The sequence below is a fragment of the Mastomys coucha genome, unplaced genomic scaffold (assembly GCF_008632895.1).
Source record: "Mastomys coucha isolate ucsf_1 unplaced genomic scaffold, UCSF_Mcou_1 pScaffold22, whole genome shotgun sequence".
In the NCBI taxonomy this organism is placed as follows: domain Eukaryota; kingdom Metazoa; phylum Chordata; class Mammalia; order Rodentia; family Muridae; genus Mastomys; species Mastomys coucha.
Window position 1 is genome coordinate 139,143,635 of NW_022196905.1, and position 18,484 is coordinate 139,162,118.

Below are 18,484 nucleotides of genomic sequence, written 5' to 3' on the forward strand. Positions count from 1 at the left end.
AACAAAAAAAAGAGTGCTGACAGCTCTTGCAGAGGGCCTGGGTTTGGATCCAGCTCTCAGTGGCTTGCAGCTCCAGTTCCAAGGGATCCCATGTTCTCTTGTGGCCTCCTCGGAGACTTAGATGTATGTAGTACACATAAAAACTCATGCATACACATGTTCAAATTAAAAACAAAAGCAGAAAAACACCTATGTTTTGTTTTCTTTTGAGATTATTATGTGAGTTTAAAATGAAATCCCAGCACTTGGGAGGCAGAGGCAGGCGGATTTCTGAGTTTGAGGCCAGCCTGGTCTACAGAGTGAGTTCTAGGACAGCCAAGGCTACACAGAGAAACCTGTCTCGAAAAAAACAAAACAAAACAAAAACAAAAAAAAAAGAAAGAAAGAAAAGAAAAGAAATAAAATGAAAACATGCATGCAACTTACTGTGTGAATTCCTTTTTTTAATTGCCAACTAGAATGTCACGTCATCTCCTCAGTATTCTACATTCCTGGAACACATCATCCCTCGATTTCTTACATTTCTCCAAGATGGAGAAGTCCAGTTTCTTCAGGAGAAGCCAGCCCAGGTAATTTGTTCACAGGAATGATGAAAAGAGAAATCCACACCCATGAGCAGAAGCAAGTATGAATCAAACAACATAACGCCAAAGAATGAAAGATGCACCTGAGAATGAAGTCTCATCAGTGGGGCAGCCATCCAGGACTATTGGCTCCGTGGCTGTTCATCTTTTCTGTAGTTTCAGTTCACTTGCCAGCTAGGGATGTGTGTATATGCAGATGATTGGGCACAAAAGAAGGCTGGTAAGAGCTCAGCAGGCAAAGGTGCTGGCCATCAAGCCTGAGGACCTGAGTTGAGTCTGATGAGACTCACATGACAGAAGGGAAGAAGTGACTCCTTCAAGGTGTCTACTAGCTTCTCTACACATGCTCCGTGATGCACATGTGCCCACAGGTAGTAAATTAATAAAGAAGTTAAGTTTGGCTGGAGAGGTGACTCAGCGATAAGGAGTCTTCTGTACTGTTCTCACAGAGGGCCAGAGCTCCGCTCCCAAATCCTAGGCCCAAACTGCCTGTAACTAGCGGCAGCCAGACCTGGTACCTCTGGCCTCCTAGGGTACTTGTACATACATGAACAATTCTTTTAAAAAATTAAAATTTATATCAGTTGTAAGAGTTAAAACAGTGAGTTTGGGACTTGCGGTGTTTTACTTTTACACTTGTGTGTTTCTCTGGCAGCAACTACGGAAGCTGGTGCTTGAAATACTCCACAGGATTCCAACCAATGAGCATCTTCGTCCTCATACGAAAAATGTTCTGTCTGTGATGTTTCGATTTTTAGAGGTAATCTTTGACAATTCTCTTAATAGCTGTATTTAAAACATTTCATGATTTTTTTTCTTACAATAAAATTCAGTAGTAGTCTACACTTCATCAAAGATATGATTAAATGAATGAAATTCTTCTTAATTTCTCTTTTTTTCTCATTTTTGTTTAGTTCAGAAAGAAAGACTACTTAATTGAAGATTTTTGGTTTGTTTCTTTTTTTTTTCCAGACAGGGCCTCACAATGCAGCCCAGGCTGGCCTGGAACTCTCTATGTAGACTAGATAGACCTTGAACTTACAGAGACCCACCAGCCTTTACTTCCCGAGTACTGAGATTTAAAGTTTGTAACAAGACACCTGGCTCTCTTTTTTTTTTCTTTTCTTTTGAGACAAGGTCTCACTATGTAACACTGACCTGTCTGGAACTTGCTAAGTAGACCAGGTTGGCCTACCTCTGCCTCCTGAGTGGTGGGATCAAAGGCATGTGCTACTATGCCTGGCAAGGCCTTAGATTTTTAGGTGAAAGCATTTGTTAATCGTTTTGCTTTCTCCTGTCTTGACATGTTTATAGTCCCATTGAGCCTCAGGCCCTTGGGAAGATACACTTCTTAGGGATAGACTTGGGTTCTTATTTCAGCTCTGCCAGTGCCTAGCTGACCACATTGGCCCCATTATATAAGGTCTCTGTGGCTCTGTAACCGGGAGGGTAGAATGTGGCTGGTCTACCCTCACAGAGCATAGCATTGACTAATGCTTAGCACCCATCCACTCCATAGTGGATGCCTAGTAGCTGGGTGTTCTTTCTTGGTCTTTTGGCAGTATGGGTTGATAACTACTTACCTCACAGCATGGAAATGGGAGTGTTTGGGATTTTTACTTTATTTTGAGTTTTGGAATATCTGCATATACATAACAGGATTTGTTAGGGCTACAACCTCAGCCTAAATGTGGAGTTTGTTAGTATATCATTGGCATCTTCGGTAGATAGCTTGAAGGTTTTATGCTATGCTTTACTGTGTCTGTATTTGTCTTGACTTAGAGCCATTACATGTTGCTGACTTCAAGCATAGACTGTCATAGATTGTCCTAGTAGTGGTATCTTGTCAGGTACTCAAAAGGTTTAGGTTTTAGGACAGTTCAGGTTTGGGGTTTTTGGATCAGGAATGGGCAACCTGTATCTCCAAGCAGTGAGCCAGTTTTTGTTATTTGTTTCAAGTATTATGTCATTGAGCCATTAAAGTATCAGTTCAGGTTGTGTTGGCGTACCTCTGTAATATCAGCACTTGGGAGAGGGAGGCAAGTGAAGCTCAGTGAGTTTGAGGCTAGCCAGGACTACATAATGAGACCCTGTTAAAAACAAAACAATATTAAATATTCAGGGCTGGAGATGTAGCTCAGCTGGGCAAGTGTTTGCCTAGCATGCCTGTAAAGGATGGGTATTCCATCCTTAATACCATATAAATCAGGCTAGGTGTAGCAAGCCTGTTAACCCAGCCAGCTCTCAGTTCAGAGGTCACTCTTGGACATGTAGTGAGTACCAGGCCAGGCCTTGGCCACATGCAACCCTATGTCAGAAGGGGGGAAGTGGCAGTGACTCATGTGTGACTTGCTTTCTGTGTCATACGCTAGTTTTCCTGTTACTCTTTGTTTGTTTGTTTGTTTTGTTTTGTTTTGTTTTCGAGACAGGGTTTCTCTGTGTAGCCCTGGCTGTCCTGAAACTCACTCTGTAGACCAGGCTGGCCTCAAACTCAGAAATCTGCCTGTCTCTGCCTCCCAAGTGCTGGGATTAAAGGCATGTGCCACCACTGCCTGGCTTTCCCCGTTATTCTTAACTTTGTGGGATGCTGCTGTCAAATGGTCCACAAAGACCTTGTATCTTGGAACTGTGATGTTCAGCAGCTCTAATATAAGCTGATTGATTCAGGTGTGTGGCAGAGAAATCTGCAGAAAATGCCTAGACTAATTTTGTTTTCTGAGATGGGGGTCTCACTGTACTCTGGGTTGGCCTGAAACTCATGTAGATCAGGTTAGTCTCAGACTTGAGAGAGCTGCTTGCCTCTGCCTCTCAAGTGGGTCATCATGCCCATCAAGAGTTTGTCTTAATCTTAAGATTAAAATGTCCTGAGAAATATAACTTGATTTCTTTTGTTTGTTTTTTAAAGACGGAAAATGAAGAAAATGTTCTTATTTGTCTAAGAATAATTATTGAGCTGCACAAACAGTTCAGGCCACCAATCACGCAAGAGGTGAGTTGTTTACCACATATGTTTATTTAGTGTGTGTGTGTGTGTGTGTGTGTGTGTGCTCGTGCGTGTGGACATGGTGCATGCATGGTAGAGGGGGATGATTTGGGGTAGTTGGTTCTTTCCTGTTATTTGGTTCTAGGAATCAAATTCAGATTACCTGGCTTGGTGGCAAGTACCTTTACCTTTGGAACCATCTACCTGGCCCTAACCATAGTTAACTAAACAAGTACTGGCTAGAAAGTAGAGCTTGAGGGGAGAAATTTTACCCCGTTTTGCCGTGCTCTTGTCTTGTGTAAAGTGCTTGGCGCACTCTGAATGTGTTCCTGCTCCACTGATCTCCATTGTCACACTGTCTTTACCATTTCTCTTTGGATGAGTGCACAAATATCTCCCTGCATTTTCTCAGTGGTTGGAGTGTGGTAATGACCAGGGTCGTGGGTCAGCTCAAACTCCTGGGATAGACTCAGAGCTTCAGCCATTTTCTTATGGGTAAAGATTAAAGGGATTCTGAAGGTGGGGCTGCGTTTGGATCTCAGCTCTGTAGCCTACCTAGTAACAGAGCAAAGTTGGAGAGCTGTAGCTCCTGGGAGCCCTAGCCCTGTGACTGACTGAGAATAGATGATGATGTTCCATCCCTTGGAGCTGGAGTTCCAGGTGGTTTTGTAAACCACCCACTCTGGGTACTAAAACTGAGCACTGGTCCTCTGAGGAACTGCTCCTCACCCCTGAGCCACTTCCCCAGTCTTGAAATACTTTTTTTTTTTTTAAGATTTATTTACTTTATGTATGTGAGTACACTGCAGCTGTACACATGGTTGTGAGTCTTCATGTGGTTGTTGGGAATTGAATTTTTCTAGGACTTCTGCTTGCTCTGGTCAGCCTTGGTTGGCCCTGCTCGCTCTGGTTGACTCTGCACTCTTAGTCCCTGGTTGCTCCGGCCCAAAGATTTCTTTTATTATTATATATAAGTACACTGTAGCCGACTTCAAATGCACCAGAAAAGTGGGTCAAATCTCATTATGGGTAGTTGTGAACCACCATGTGGTTGCTGGGATTTGAACTCAGGACCTTTGGAAGAGCAGTCAGTGTTCTTACCCCACTGAGCCATCTTGCCAGCCCAAAATACTTTTTTTAATGACTATTTCTTAACATTTAGAGTTTTTCAACGTTATCTTTTTCCCCCACTTCTTTCTTTCTCTCTTTCCTTTTCTCTCTCTCTCTTTCTCTCTCTTTCTTTCTTTCTGGTTGGTTGGCTTTTTGAGATGGGGTTTCTCTATGTGGCCCTGGCTGTCGTGGGACATGCTTTACATACCAGGCTGGCCCCCTGCCTCTTGAATGCTGAGATAAAGGCGTGAGCTACTATGTCCAGGTTCAGATTTTTTTTCTCAATGGCTATTGACAATTTTTTTCTGTATATGGTTCAGGTTTTTTAATTAGCTAGATTCACAGCAACAGTTAGTGAGTCAAAGTACAGTTGCCAGGCTTCACATACGTTTTACCAGGCTGATTTCTGGAAAGGCTTGTTGGTTTGATTCCCTTGGTAGTATAAGAGTCTTTACTCTTGTACCATCTCAAGCATTGTGTATTTATTCATTTTATTTTTAATAATTTGTATGCATATGGGCCTCATCTGTATGTGTATTGTGTTGTATGGGTGTCATCCGAGGTCAAATAAAGATGCTGGATCTTCCAGAACTGGGTTAGAATAAGCAGCTATGAACTACCTGACATGCGGATGCTGGGAACCCATCTGGTTCCTCTGTGACAGTAGCCATTGCGCTGACCTGCTGAGCCATCTCATTAGCCTCAGTTCACTCTTTTCTGACATGGCCCTTCATCCTTTGGCAGCTTCTGTTTACCAGTGTCTGTCTTCTTTTTCTTTACTATCTCCCCATTTTTTGTTTATGTCCATTGCCCAACTTGCTTTATAATAATCTTTTAAGAGATATTGAGACGGGGGAGGGGTAGTGTCGCATGTCCTGAGCACGTGTGGAGATCAGAGGACAACTCCGACCTATCTTGAGGGATCATCGAGGTTGCTAGGCTTGCATAATCTTTATCAGCTGAACCGCCACTGTGTGTTCTTATTTTTGATTTTTGTTATTTTTTTAGATTCATCACTTTTTGGATTTTGTGAAACAGATTTACAAGGAGCTTCCAAAAGTAGTGGTATGTTCTGTTTACGTTTGAATTTACTGCTTATATTTTTTTGTTTACCACCTTTCCTAAAGGGAATTTGGAGCAGTTTAGTTGAAGTGTCGGTGGGTGGGATTTTAGGATGGGGAATACTGACCACCATAAGACACACCCTTTGCTATTACTGTGTTCTTTCCCTGTAGAACCGCTACTTTGAGAACCCCCAGGGGATCCCTGAGAACACGGTGCCTCCCCCTGAAATGGTTGGTATGATCACGACAGTTGCTGTGAAGGTCAATCCTGAGCGGGAAGACAGCGAGACAAGGACGGTGGGTGCTCCTCCCTCTTGGAACAGCTCTGTTGAGTTTTCTGTTCTCTCCCCACACCTGTGGCCTCTCATGTGCTAGAGGGAGAATGAGGTAATTTAGACCATCTGGGTTTCTCCTTTCTCTCTCCTTTACCTGGAGGCATAAGCCCGATCCTGCTGAGGTTACGCAGGTGACGCCTCAGGCACACCAACCTTCTGAGGAAACCTGGGCACTAGGCATGGGGACAGAGAGGCTCTGGTCTGTCTGCCAGAAGTCTTCTGAAACTGTAGGTGAAATTGAAGTTCCCTGGGCCGGAGAACACCCAGATGGTGCTCTAGCCCCACTCTGGCTTCCTGACTCAAAAGTTCATGAAGTTTCTCCCTGATCTTGTTTTTCCTGTTGTTTATCTGTGTCTTGGACTTAGCAACGGTAATGAGAGTGTTGCCTGTCACGTAGGGGACATGTGGTGACCTTTCCCTGTGAATCATTCTTGGGGCTGAAGTAAGAAAAGAATGTTTGTCTGGGGCTAGAGGCATGTGTCTACCGGAAAGATGCTTGCCCACATACAGGAAGGCCTAGGGTGCTGTCCAGGCCTCTAATCCCTGCACTAGGGAGGTGTGAGATCAGTTGAAAGCTAGCCGTAGCTACATAGCGAGTTGGATGCCAGCTTGGGCTACATGTGTCCCTGTTTCCAGCCTACCTAAAGAAGGGCATTTTAGCAGTTGAACTTGTTTGCGACAAGACCTCAGTTTGTGCTGAGGAGAACCAATGTGAACTTTAAGCAAAGCTAGCATCCTTTGCTTTCTTGACTATTGTGCATGTCTCTTGAGTCCACTGCTCTCGGGTCATTTGCCCCTGCCCTTTTCATGTTCTGAGAGTCCTTAATAAGCTCATTCAGCTCTCCTGGATTTACTATAAGCATTTTTTTTTTCATATAAATACTATTAAGTAAAACCCATGAAGTGGGGCTGGAGAGATGATGGCTCAGCGGTTAAGAGCACTGACTGGTCTTCTAGAGGTCATGAGTTAAATTCCCAGCAACCACATGGTGGCTCACAACCATCTGTAATGGGATCCAATGCCCTCTTCTGGTGTGTCTGAAAATAGCTACAGTGGACTTACACAAATATAATAAATAAATCTTTAAAAAAAAAAGCAACCCATAAGCTAAATTGGATACTGAAGTTTTTCTGTTTTTTCTTTTCTTTTTCTTTTTTTTTTAAGATTTATTTATTTATCTCATATATGTGAGTGCACTGTTGCTGTTTTCAGACACACCAGAAGAGGGCATCTGATCCCATTACAGATGGTTGTGAGCCGCCATGTGATTGCTGGGAATTGAACTTAGAACCTCTGGAAGAGCAGTCAGTGCTTTTAACTGCTGAGCCATCTCTCCAGCCCCAAAGTTTTTCTTGTTAAGTCAAATAGTGGCTTAAAAAGCTGAGTGGGACACATCTTTATTCCTAGTTCTCTGGAGGAGACGAAGGTGGATCTGTTTGAGGTCAGCCTGGTTTACATAGTGAGTTTCAGCCCAGCCAGGTCTACACGAGACCCTGTCTCTGAGGAAAAAAAAAAAAAAAGCAAGATGGAGTAGTACATGACTGAGGCAGGAGGATTGCTGTGAGTTACAAATTCACCTTGGCTAAATAGTGAATTCAAAGCCAGTCTAGGTTACATGGTGAGACTTTGTAAATACAGACAACTGGGTCTGGTGGTGTATGCTCATAAGTCCAGAATTTGGGATGCAGAGGCAGGAGGACCACTCTTAAGCTTGAGGTCAGCCAAGGGTATGTAGGGAGACATTGTTTCCAAACCAGACCTCCTACCGTCACAGAAATACCCATAAACCCTAGATTTCTTAGGTGATTTTAATGTTTGGGTTTCCCCTGAGATTCTGCCTTCTGTGGGGTAGCACTTCTGCATTAGTTTGGACCCTCCACAGATGCTTGTGAGGCGTGTCAGTGTCTCTGTCCATTGTGGTACTCGGTGGGATTGGCTGGCCACTGGTAGGTGCCACAGAGCTGATGGCTGCCTCTCCTCTCTGCATCTCACAGCATTCCATCATCCCACGAGGATCACTCTCACTGAAAGTTCTGGCCGAGCTCCCCATCATTGTCGTACTGATGTACCAGGTATGTGTGTACCACGGAATAAGTTTTCTGTTTTCATGTGAAAGTTCCAGGCTGGTTTCCTTCGGCAAGTAAGATGTACACAAATGCACATGCCCTACGTCATGCTGTCTCTGTGGTCTGCCTGGTCAGCCTGTGGTGCATGACTATAAGAGCACTAAACTCCGCTGTTTCCCTCCAGCTGTACAAACTGAACATCCACAACGTTGTTGCCGAGTTTGTGCCCTTGATCATGAATACCATTGCAATTCAGGTATCTGCACAGGCCAGGTAAGCGCTCCTCAGACTGCAATGGAGCTGATGCCACTCCAAATAGTAATTGCTTGTTGCCCCCATTCTTGAGATGCGAGGATTACGAGTGTTACAGCGTATGTGCATTTGACTTACAGACTCCTGGTAATGGTGGCTATAATCATTCTAGCTCCTTTTTACATTTTTTGTTAAGTTTTATCCATTCTGTGTGCCTGTGGGTGGGGGTGTGTGTGCATGCATGCGTGCCCATGCCACAGCACATGAAGTGGTCTCCGTCCAGCTTCTGGGTCCCAGGGACTAAACTCAGGTGGTCAGTCTTGGCAACAGGCAACTTCACCTGCTGTGCTATATCATGGGCCTCTTGACTCCTTAATTGAAAGGGTGCTGTAATAGGTTGCTTTCTCCCATCTTGAAGTTCATCAGTGTCACCAGGCATTACTTGTCCTGGCTGGTTTTGTTTGTTTTGTTTTGTTTTTGGAGGAAACTGGCTGTGTGCTTGACCTCCAGGACTTGGGAGAAACAGGCCAGTTAGATCCACCCTTGCCTGAATAGTGTTCTTTAAGGATACCCTGTCTTGACATGCAGCCCCTCTGGCTGTGAGGTCCCTGAGGAGCATCTGAGGAGTGAGTCTCTCCAGCCATTTCCAGAGCTTGTATCAAAGCATGCAGGTGCTCTGAGGAAAGCAGGGTTGATAGATAGGGAATGCTGTGCTGGAGTTTGACCTGGGCTTTTTACAGTTTCTATGCTATGTGATCCTATTTCATCTTTAAAAACTATGTGTATGCACACATGTCTCTGTGTGGGTATGTGCACATGAGTACAGTGGCCTTAGAGGCCAGAGGAGGGCACCGGATTCCCCTGGAGCTGGAGTTTCAGGAGATTGTGCTCTGTCCAGCGTGGATGCTGGGAACTGAACCTGGTTTCTCTGTAACAGCAAGTGCTCTCAGCCTCTCCAGTCCGCTTTCATGTAGTTTGAAACTGCATAAAGTAGATGCATTTATGTTGCCGTGTGCTTCTGTTCTGAATGGAAATGAGGGAACACTAAGGTTTAGTAGTCACTGTTAGGTGTTTAGTCCCAAGCCTCCTAAAGGACTGATGTTGGATGTGCATTCAATTCCTGCCCAGGCAACATAAGCTTTACAACAAGGAGCTGTATGCTGACTTCATTGCTGCTCAGATCAAAACATTGTCATTTTTAGCCTACATCATCAGGATTTACCAGGTGAGTACCTCAGCTTGTTTTACTTTCATGTGTATGTGTGTACTTTGAGTGGGTGCGTGTGTTTGTGAGTCTATGGGGTGTGTGTGTGTGTGTGTGTGTGTGTGTGTGTGTGTGTGTGTAAGTGAAGGCGAGTGTGTGCAGTGTATGCGGAGGCCAGGGTTGGTATAAGGGAATCTTCCTCCATCACTGTTTGCCCTTCTCTTTCTGAGGCTGGTTTCTTAAGTCAAACCCAGAGCTCATTGTTGTAGTTAGTCTTTTGCAGACTCTCTTTATAAGACAAAGTCTCACTGTATGGTCCAGGCTGGCCTATGGCCCACGATCTTCAGTCTCTAGAGTGCTGGGTCATGGGCATTTACCATTATGACCAGATGAGTGGAGTTTTGGGGGCTTTGGTGCTTGAGTCAAGAAGAGACTGTTTAGAGCTGCTCAGAATCACCACTCTGAGCTCACATTAGTGGGATGACTAAGTAGAGGATGGATGGGTGGATTCATTGATTTATCTATCTATTTATTTATTTAATTTTGAGACAGGATGTTACTATGTAGTCTTGGCTATCCTGGAACTTGTTAGGTAGACCAGGGTGTTGCTTGCCTCTGCCTACTGAGTGCTGGAATTAAAGTGTAAGCTATTACACTTGGCATTCACTTATTTCAAAAAGATGGGTAGGTGTGTAGGATGTGTGTGTGTGTGTGTGTACTCATGCACATGTTGCATGAACACTTGCTTGTGGAAGCCAGAAAAGGGCATTGGATCTTCTGGATCTGGAGTTATAGGTGGTTGTGAACCTCCTGTCATGGGTGCTAGAAATGGAAGGTCGGGGGATGGGGATCTCCTCTGGAAGAGCAGCAAGTACCCTTAACCACCAAGCTGTCTTTCTAGCACTGAGTATTTTTTTTTTTATACAGGTGATTTAGCATTTATTTTCTCTCTAGTAAAGAAGTAATGCAAATTCAACATTGAAAATTGTAATGAACAGTAAGAATGTTGTATCCACACTTACTCCATGTGGGAGACCATCTGTCCCTGTGGTCATCCTTCCTTTTTAGAAGGACTTTGGCTGCGTGGCTCTGTGTGTGTACACACAATACACTGAAACCTTTCCAGTTGCTTGCTTAGGCCTGATGCTTCGTGAAAGGACTTGGGTGTCTCTGCAGCCTCTCAGACAGTGTGACTGTTGTCTTTCTTGCTGTGACAGGAGCTGGTGACAAAGTATTCTCAGCAGATGGTGAAAGGCATGCTCCAGCTGCTTTCCAATTGCCCAGCGGAGACTGCACACCTCAGGAAGGAGCTTCTCATCGCTGCCAAGCACATCCTTACCACAGAGCTGAGAAACCGTAAGACTACCTTGTCTCTCAAGGCCCGTACAGCCTAGGCCATCTTTGGGGCAAGGATTGCTGACTTCCTGGAGGTTCTGCGGGGTCTTAGCATGTCTCCTTCTTTATTGCTGTCTTAGGTCTTCATCTTTATCTTTTTTTATTTTCATTTGTTTACTCTTATGTGTATAGATGTGTGTGTATTACTTGCATCTTTGTGCATTTGCGCACCATATATGTGCCTGTTGTCTGCAGAGACCAGAAGAGGGTGTCAGAGCTCCTGGAGCTGCCGTGTGGGTGCTGGGAATCGAACATATGTCTTTACTGAACCAACTCGCTAACCCTCTTTTATTTTGTTTTTGTCTATTTTTCAAGACAGGGTTTCTCTGTGTAGCCCTGGTTCTGGAACCCTCTGTAGACCAGGCTGGCTCAAACTCAAGAGATGTGCTTGCCTCTGCCTCTTGAGTGCTGAGATTGATTAAAGGTGTGGGCCACCATGTCAGGCCAGCCCTCTATTAATTGTCTGTGTGTGTGTTGGGGTGAGGAGCTGCACACATGAGTGCAGGTGCCCACAGGAGGCTAGAGGTGTGAAATGTACATGACTTTAGAACTAAGCTGGCTGTGTGTCAGGCTTATTCCAGAATCTAACTGTCCTTTGAACTTGTCATCCATATATTCTTAAGAGGTCGGTTCTCTTCTGTCTTTGGTACAACTGAGCCATTTCGCCCATCTTGGTCAGTTCTTTAACAGTGAACATTACGCCGACTGTGCCTTTGTGCGCAGGTGGCTTGTGTTGCCCAGCAGAGCCAGCATCTTACCTCTCAGGATCTTTTTGGTCTTTTCTCTGCCCTGAGCACTAGGAAGGGCTTGTGAAGTCTTTAATCTTCTCATGTTTCCTAGAGTTTATCCCCTGCATGGACAAGCTGTTTGATGAATCCATCCTGATTGGCTCTGGGTACACAGCTCGGGAGACACTCAGGTACAGCATTACATTATTAGACATGGACGCAGGCCTGCTTGGTGTGATTGCTAGGGACAGGATCACCTGCACTTAGCATTGGTAGGGCTCTAAATGAATGCAGGTGTGCTGGGCCCTGCTCACTTACTGGTTTTAGAATGGCAGCAAATGGTTGTTTTAATAAAAAAACAACAAAGTTTTTTTTTAACATTTTTGGAATTTTTTTGGTATGTATGTGCTCATACACTTATGACAAGATATAGAGGTCAGTGATCAACCTGCACGATTTAACCCAGAGGTCAGTGATCAACCTGAATGATTTAATAACCAGAGGTCAGTGATCAGCCTGAATGATTTAATAACCCAGACAGTATTGTTGTATATGCATACAGTGGTCATAACATACAGAGTATTAGTTAGCCTACTAACTAATATGAGATAGTCTCACTGTGTAGCTGTGGGTTTCCTGGAATTCACAGATCACCTGCCTCTGCCTCCTGAGTGCTGTGCCACCATGCCTAGCACATTGTTAATTTTGAGTAGCAAACACTACTCAGTGCTCTAACAAGCTGGTAATCATTTGTGCTCTGGCTGGCGTTTCTGCCGGGGTCTGTTAGGTATTTTCCTGGTTAGTTATTACTGTTGACTTGATATAATCTAGAGCAGAGGTCCTTAATCCTGAGGGGGTCATGTCCCCCTCATGTTGAGAACTGCTGCCTTAAAAGAAACTATCTTTGCCAAGAAGCTACCAACTGTCAGTAGCTGATCTAGAAGGAACTTCAATGAAGAATTGTCAGATTGGCATGTGGTCACATCTGTCTGCCATATTCTTCATTCCTAATTAACAGGAGAGCCTAGCCTACTATAGGTGGCACCATCCCTAGGTGGGTGATCTTGAGCTGTATAAAAAGCCAGCTGAATGGGAGTAAACCTGTAGGCAGGGTTCTCCCACTGTTGGCGCTTCAAGCTCTCACTTGAATTCCTTTCCTGAGTTCCTGCAGTGACAGATTGTGATATCAGAGTGTAAGCCAAGTAAACCCTCCCTCAAGTTGCTTTTGGTCAGAGTTTTATCACGGCAACACAAAAGCCAACTAGGACGGGAACTTTATGATATGCATTAACATTAGCTTTTCAGTGTGGACAGTAAGGAGTGAAGCATGATTAGAAAGGCTGGGCCTTTTAGTTGAGCAGTTGGGAGAGTAACAGGGTTGGGGTGGGGACTAAGGCCATACTGGATCTTACTCCAGTTAGCACTGCAGTCACTGCAGTGGCTACGGAAAAAACACTGGTGGTATCTCTTCCTGCAGGCCCCTCGCCTACAGCACACTAGCCGACCTTGTGCATCATGTCCGCCAGCACCTGCCCCTCAGTGACCTTTCCCTCGCTGTCCAGCTCTTTGCCAAGAACATTGATGATGAGTCCCTGCCTAGTAGCATACAAACCATGTCCTGCAAACTCCTGCTGAACCTGGTGGACTGCATCCGCTCCAAGAGTGAGCAGGAGAGCGGCAATGGCAGAGATGTCTTGATGCGGATGCTGGAGGTACCGACTGCCATGATTTTCTTAAAGCATTGTCAAACGTAGGTAGATGAGGTGGCCAGATAAAAGTGTGGCTTTGGGAGTTAGACTGAGTTGTTTAAGCCCTGCCTCCCCCTGCTGCTGGCAGCCATGCTTGGAAGCTGCTTGTTTTTGTTTTTTTGTTTTTTTTGTTTTTTGTTTTTGTTTTTTTGAGACAGGGTTTCTCTGTGTAGCCCTGGCTGTCCCAGAACTCACTCTGTAGACCAGGCTGGCCTCGAACTCAGAAATCTGCCTGCCTCTGCTTCCCAAGTGCTGGGATTAAAGACGTGCGCCATCACTGCCCAGCTAAGCTGCTTGTTTTTGTATGTTTATCTTTAGTCGACCTGGCAGGGCTGCCCTGAGCAGCAGAGCAGTTTCTTAGGCTCTGTGTACTTCATGGTGCTGACTAGAAGAGCTCCCTGCTGGGCAGCGGTAGTCAGACTTTTCTGTCAGTGGAGACCCCAATCAGTGCGTTGCAGAGGGATGGAAGGTTTTCCATGGCTCTGGAAAGCCACTCTGCATCAAAGCTAGATTCTGCTTACCACACTCAGAAACCAGCAGCACTTGACTCTTGTGTGCGTGTGTTTGTATGTGTGTGGGGGGGGGACATGAAGGCCATCCACCTTATGTTTTGTTTTTTTAAGGATTTAATTTTTAATTATGTTTATGTGTGTATTGTACATATATGTTCATATATGTGCCAGGAGATTTAGATCTCCCTAGAACTGTTTGCAGGGAGTTGTCCCATGTGGGTGCTGGGAATTGGTCTTGGTCATCTGGAAGAGATAAGAGCTCTTACTGGCTGAGCCATCTCTTCACATATTTTGTATTTTTAAGACACAATCTTTTTGGCCAATAGTTCACCTTGTAGGCTCTACTGGCTGGCTAGCCAACCCCAGGGATCCCTGCTGTGCCTTCTTTCCCAGAACTGGGATTACGAACACATGCTTCCATACCTTGCTTTTCTCTATGGGTTCTGTGAACTGCACACAGATCCTCTTGCTTGCAAAGCAAGCACTTTACAGACTCAGTCTTTAGGCTTCAGGTAGTTTCGGATGTTTGTTAACTTTTGTCTCCTTTTTCTGACTCTAATTTCTTTTGCTGTTAGGTTTTTGTCCTCAAGTTCCACACCATTGCCCGGTACCAGCTCTCCGCCATTTTTAAGAAATGCAAGCCTCAGTCTGAACTGGGAGCTGCAGAAGCTGCGCTGCCCGGGGTGCCCACAGCCCCTGCTGCCCCTGGCCCAGCCCCCTCCCCAGCCCCTGTGCCTGCCCCTGCACCCCCTCCACCTCCAGCCCCAGCCCCAGCCACTCCAGTCACCCCGGCCCCCGTTCCCCCATTTGAGAAGCAAGGAGAGAAGGACAAGGAGGACAAGCAGACGTTTCAGGTCACAGATTGCCGGAGTCTGGTGAAAACTTTGGTCTGCGGTGTTAAGACCATCACGTGGGGCATAACGTCGTGTAAAGCACCTGGTGGTAATTCTCCTCTTACACTCCTCAGACTGACAGCACTTTTAGCTCTGGTATTTGCTGGGTTTTAATGTATTCTGTCTCTTCTAGAAGCTCAGTTTATTCCTAACAAGCAGTTACAACCCAAAGAAACTCAGATTTATATCAAGCTCGTGAAGTATGCAATGCAGGCCTTGGATATTTATCAGGTATGATGTGGCCACAAATGCTGTTGAGTCTGGAGAGACTCTTGAACAGAGCGAGCGCTGGTAGCAGCTCGAGCCTTCGGAGTTCAGTTCTGTTTGCATGGCCTGGGATAACAAACGTCAGTTTATGTGATGCTAAGATCAGATCCAGGTTTCATGCATGATAGTGCCAGTTCCCTGTCCTGATACTGTGGTACAATACTCTGACAGAAGCAATTTAGCCGACAAGGGGCTTACTTATCACATGGAGGTGGTCATGTACCTTTACCCTCTGAGCTGGCTCTCTGGCCTCTACATTTTTTTCCCCCTGGTATGAACACCTACTGTTTTTCTTTTTCAAAATTGAGGCAAGAACAGAGAATTTAGAAGAAGGATAACCTTTATTGAATTCAGTGCTTTGTTGAAGTATTTGACTTGTGATTTTGTAAAGAAATATATGTTCAATAGGAAGTATTCTTTCTAACTGCCATGGGGGTTCCCCCATCCTAGGTCCAGATCGCGGGGAACGGACAAACATACATTCGAGTAGCCAACTGCCAGACCGTAAGGATGAAGGAGGAGAAGGAGGTGCTGGAGCACTTCGCTGGTGTCTTCACCATGATGAACCCTCTGACGTTTAAGGAGATCTTCCAGACTACAGTCCCTTACATGGTAGAAAGGATCTCAAAAAATTATGCTCTTCAGGTATAAAACTCTATATTTAAAGTTAAGTTAAAGTGTGTGTGTGTGTGTGTGTGTGTGTGTGTGTGTGTGTGTGTGTGTGTGTGTTGTTCTCTCCCCCACCATGCATAGCTTAGGGATTGAACTCAGGGTTTCAGGCTTGGTGGTAGGTGCCTTCAGTGCTGAGGCATCTTGCCAGCCCCTTTTATATTCTTTTAACATTCACTTTAAACTTTTTTTTAGAATTCTGTATTGAATGTTTTGTGCTTACTCAATTCAGTTACTTTAAGGATTTTAAAATAACGCTGTCTTCAGGATGTGTGTATAGGGAAATATTGGGCAGTAATGTTTGAGAACGTTTTCAGCCTTTTGGATTCCTCAGGTCACTTCCTTTCAAGAGTAGAAGCTAATGAGTGTTAAATGCAGGCTGTCGGGTTTTAATGGTGAGCAGGGACGGCAGGCCAAAAGCTGTGTTCTGGTAGGAGGCACATGCACACAGCTCATTTGATGCACAGGGCGATGGTTTTCTCAGCATGTCTGCGACCAGTGGGCTTTGTTTGAGAGACTCATTCCTTTGCCTTTTATAGCTGCTTTGGAGAACAGGATTCTTTTTGTCATGGGTATTTCTTTCAAAGCATCTCCCTCCCCCTCCCCCCCGACCCCCAAAAAGCTGAGGACCAGCCTTGTGTTTGCTAGGCAAGTGCTCTATCCTGGAGGGACATCTCCAACCCATTCTGCCATTTCTTGTTTTGACAGATTGTTGCCAACTCCTTCTTGGCAAATCCTACGACTTCTGCTCTGTTTGCCACCATCCTGGTGGAGTACCTCCTGGACCGGCTGCCAGAAATGGGCTCCAATGTGGAGCTCTCTAACTTGTACCTCAAGCTGTTCAAGTTGGTCTTTGGCTCAGTGTCCCTGTTTGCAGCTGAGAATGAGCAGATGCTGAAGGTAACGTGCTTTGCTCTGATGGCCACTGGGGCTTGGAGTTTTATTGCCTCATTTTTTAAACATAAATTACAGTGATTCCGTTTTACATGTATATAACACATGTAATTCAGAAGTGAGGCCTAGTATGCAGGCATGTAAGCCTACCTCTTGGGAGGTAGAAGCTGTAGATGAAGGGAGCCTCAGCTACTTAGAAAATTTGAGGCCAGCCTGGACTACATGAGCCCCTATCTCAAAAACCTAAAAAAAAGAAAATTCCACCCTCGGGTAACTACATAGTAACCTGGGGACATACTAAGAACATCTTTCATAGATGTATGGCAGAGACCACTCTATACTTTGGCCACTACATTCTTTTGTTTACTTGGATGAAATAAAAGCTTCCTGCTGCTTGGTTGCAGGGGTGAGGTGTATGAGCCCTAGACTGGAGGGCATGGCAACCCCTCACGGGTGCTCACTGATCTATCTGCCCTCCCCCTGCCCAGCCTCACCTGCACAAGATTGTGAATAGCTCCATGGAACTGGCGCAGACCGCCAAGGAGCCTTACAACTACTTTCTTCTGCTCCGAGCTCTCTTCCGCTCCATAGGAGGCGGCAGCCATGACCTCCTGTATCAGGAGTTTCTGCCTCTCCTTCCAAATCTCCTCCAAGGTAAGAGCAGTGTCTCATGCATCCATCTGTCTGACTGACTGCCGGGCTTATGCTTCTGCCTGCAAAGTGTTCACGGGAAGTGGGTGGGTGCTGGGAACCCTCTCCCCCCCACCACCCCCCCATGAAAAAAATAACTATTAGTTTCTGTAATCAAACCATGTTGGACTTTTCATGTAAAGGTCTCGTCAGTGTTTATTCAGTGTTACCTCCATACAAATGGTGTGGAGTGTAAAGTACTATGAATTCCCACTGTATCCTTGGGTGGCCCTTGCCTCATTTCCCATCCTTCTCCTGGTCTTACTTAGATGTGTTTAGGCAGATTTCCTCCCTCTGCCAGGTCCGGATCTTTTCTTGTTGCCTGTCTTTGTGCAACTGTTACTGAGACACATCACAAAAAGTATGACATGATGGTTATATAAGCATAGGGTAACCTATAGGAGCTCTCCCAGCCTGTGTTGTCACTGTGAAAGGGACCGTGAATGCACTTAATAGGTTTAACAGTGGGACGCCAGGCGGTGGTGACGCATGCCTTTAATCCCAGCACTTGGGAGGCAGAGGCAGGTGGATTTCTGAGTTCAAGGCCAGCCTGGTCTACAGAGTGAGTTCCAGGACAGCCAGGGCTACACAGAGAAATCCTATCTTGAAAAAAACAAAACAAAACAAAAAAATAGTGGGGAACGGTGGCCTGTGGCTAGTCCAACCGACGTTGCATGCATCAGGGAGGTAAAGTGCCCTCTATGCCCATTTATTTCCAGGACTGAACATGCTGCAGAGCGGCCTGCATAAGCAGCACATGAAGGACCTCTTTGTAGAGCTGTGTCTCACTGTGCCAGTACGGCTGAGCTCTCTCCTGCCCTATCTGCCCATGTTGATGGACCCCTTGGTGTCTGCCCTCAATGGGTCTCAGACGTTGGTCAGTCAAGGCCTGAGGACCTTGGAGTTGTGTGTGGACAACCTGCAACCGGATTTCCTCTATGACCACATTCAGCCTGTGCGTGCAGAGCTCATGCAGGTAAGTGCACTTTCACCTCTGCACCAGCAGGGGGCATCAGCTCCACATGCCTCCAGTTTGTCTTAAGGATTCACTGTGCTCAGTCAGAGACAGACTTAGTCATGCTTGCTTGC

General features: G+C 45.5%; 1 protein-coding gene across 15 annotated transcripts in view; it reads left to right on the plus strand.

The window, feature by feature from the left end:
• The window catches only part of Trrap (transformation/transcription domain associated protein), a 95,328-nt gene that overhangs the window by 10,823 nt on the left and 66,021 nt on the right, over positions 1-18,484 (plus strand). For 13 of the 15 annotated variants that reach the window (XM_031338679.1, XM_031338687.1, XM_031338684.1 and 10 more), the window contains exons 4-20: positions 459-569; positions 1,240-1,344; positions 3,490-3,573; positions 5,686-5,742; positions 5,913-6,038; positions 8,072-8,149; positions 8,328-8,416; positions 9,524-9,620; positions 10,817-10,955; positions 11,835-11,913; positions 13,200-13,434; positions 14,558-14,924; positions 15,009-15,106; positions 15,593-15,787; positions 16,520-16,711; positions 17,194-17,359; positions 18,115-18,371. In XM_031338679.1, coding sequence (XP_031194539.1) covers positions 459-569; positions 1,240-1,344; positions 3,490-3,573; positions 5,686-5,742; positions 5,913-6,038; positions 8,072-8,149; positions 8,328-8,416; positions 9,524-9,620; positions 10,817-10,955; positions 11,835-11,913; positions 13,200-13,434; positions 14,558-14,924; positions 15,009-15,106; positions 15,593-15,787; positions 16,520-16,711; positions 17,194-17,359; positions 18,115-18,371 — 2,475 coding nt within the window. The remainder of the gene's footprint in view (positions 1-458; positions 570-1,239; positions 1,345-3,489; positions 3,574-5,685; positions 5,743-5,912; positions 6,039-8,071; positions 8,150-8,327; positions 8,417-9,523; positions 9,621-10,816; positions 10,956-11,834; positions 11,914-13,199; positions 13,435-14,557; positions 14,925-15,008; positions 15,107-15,592; positions 15,788-16,519; positions 16,712-17,193; positions 17,360-18,114; positions 18,372-18,484) is intronic. The other 2 variants (XM_031338682.1, XM_031338691.1) reach the window with 1 other exon arrangement.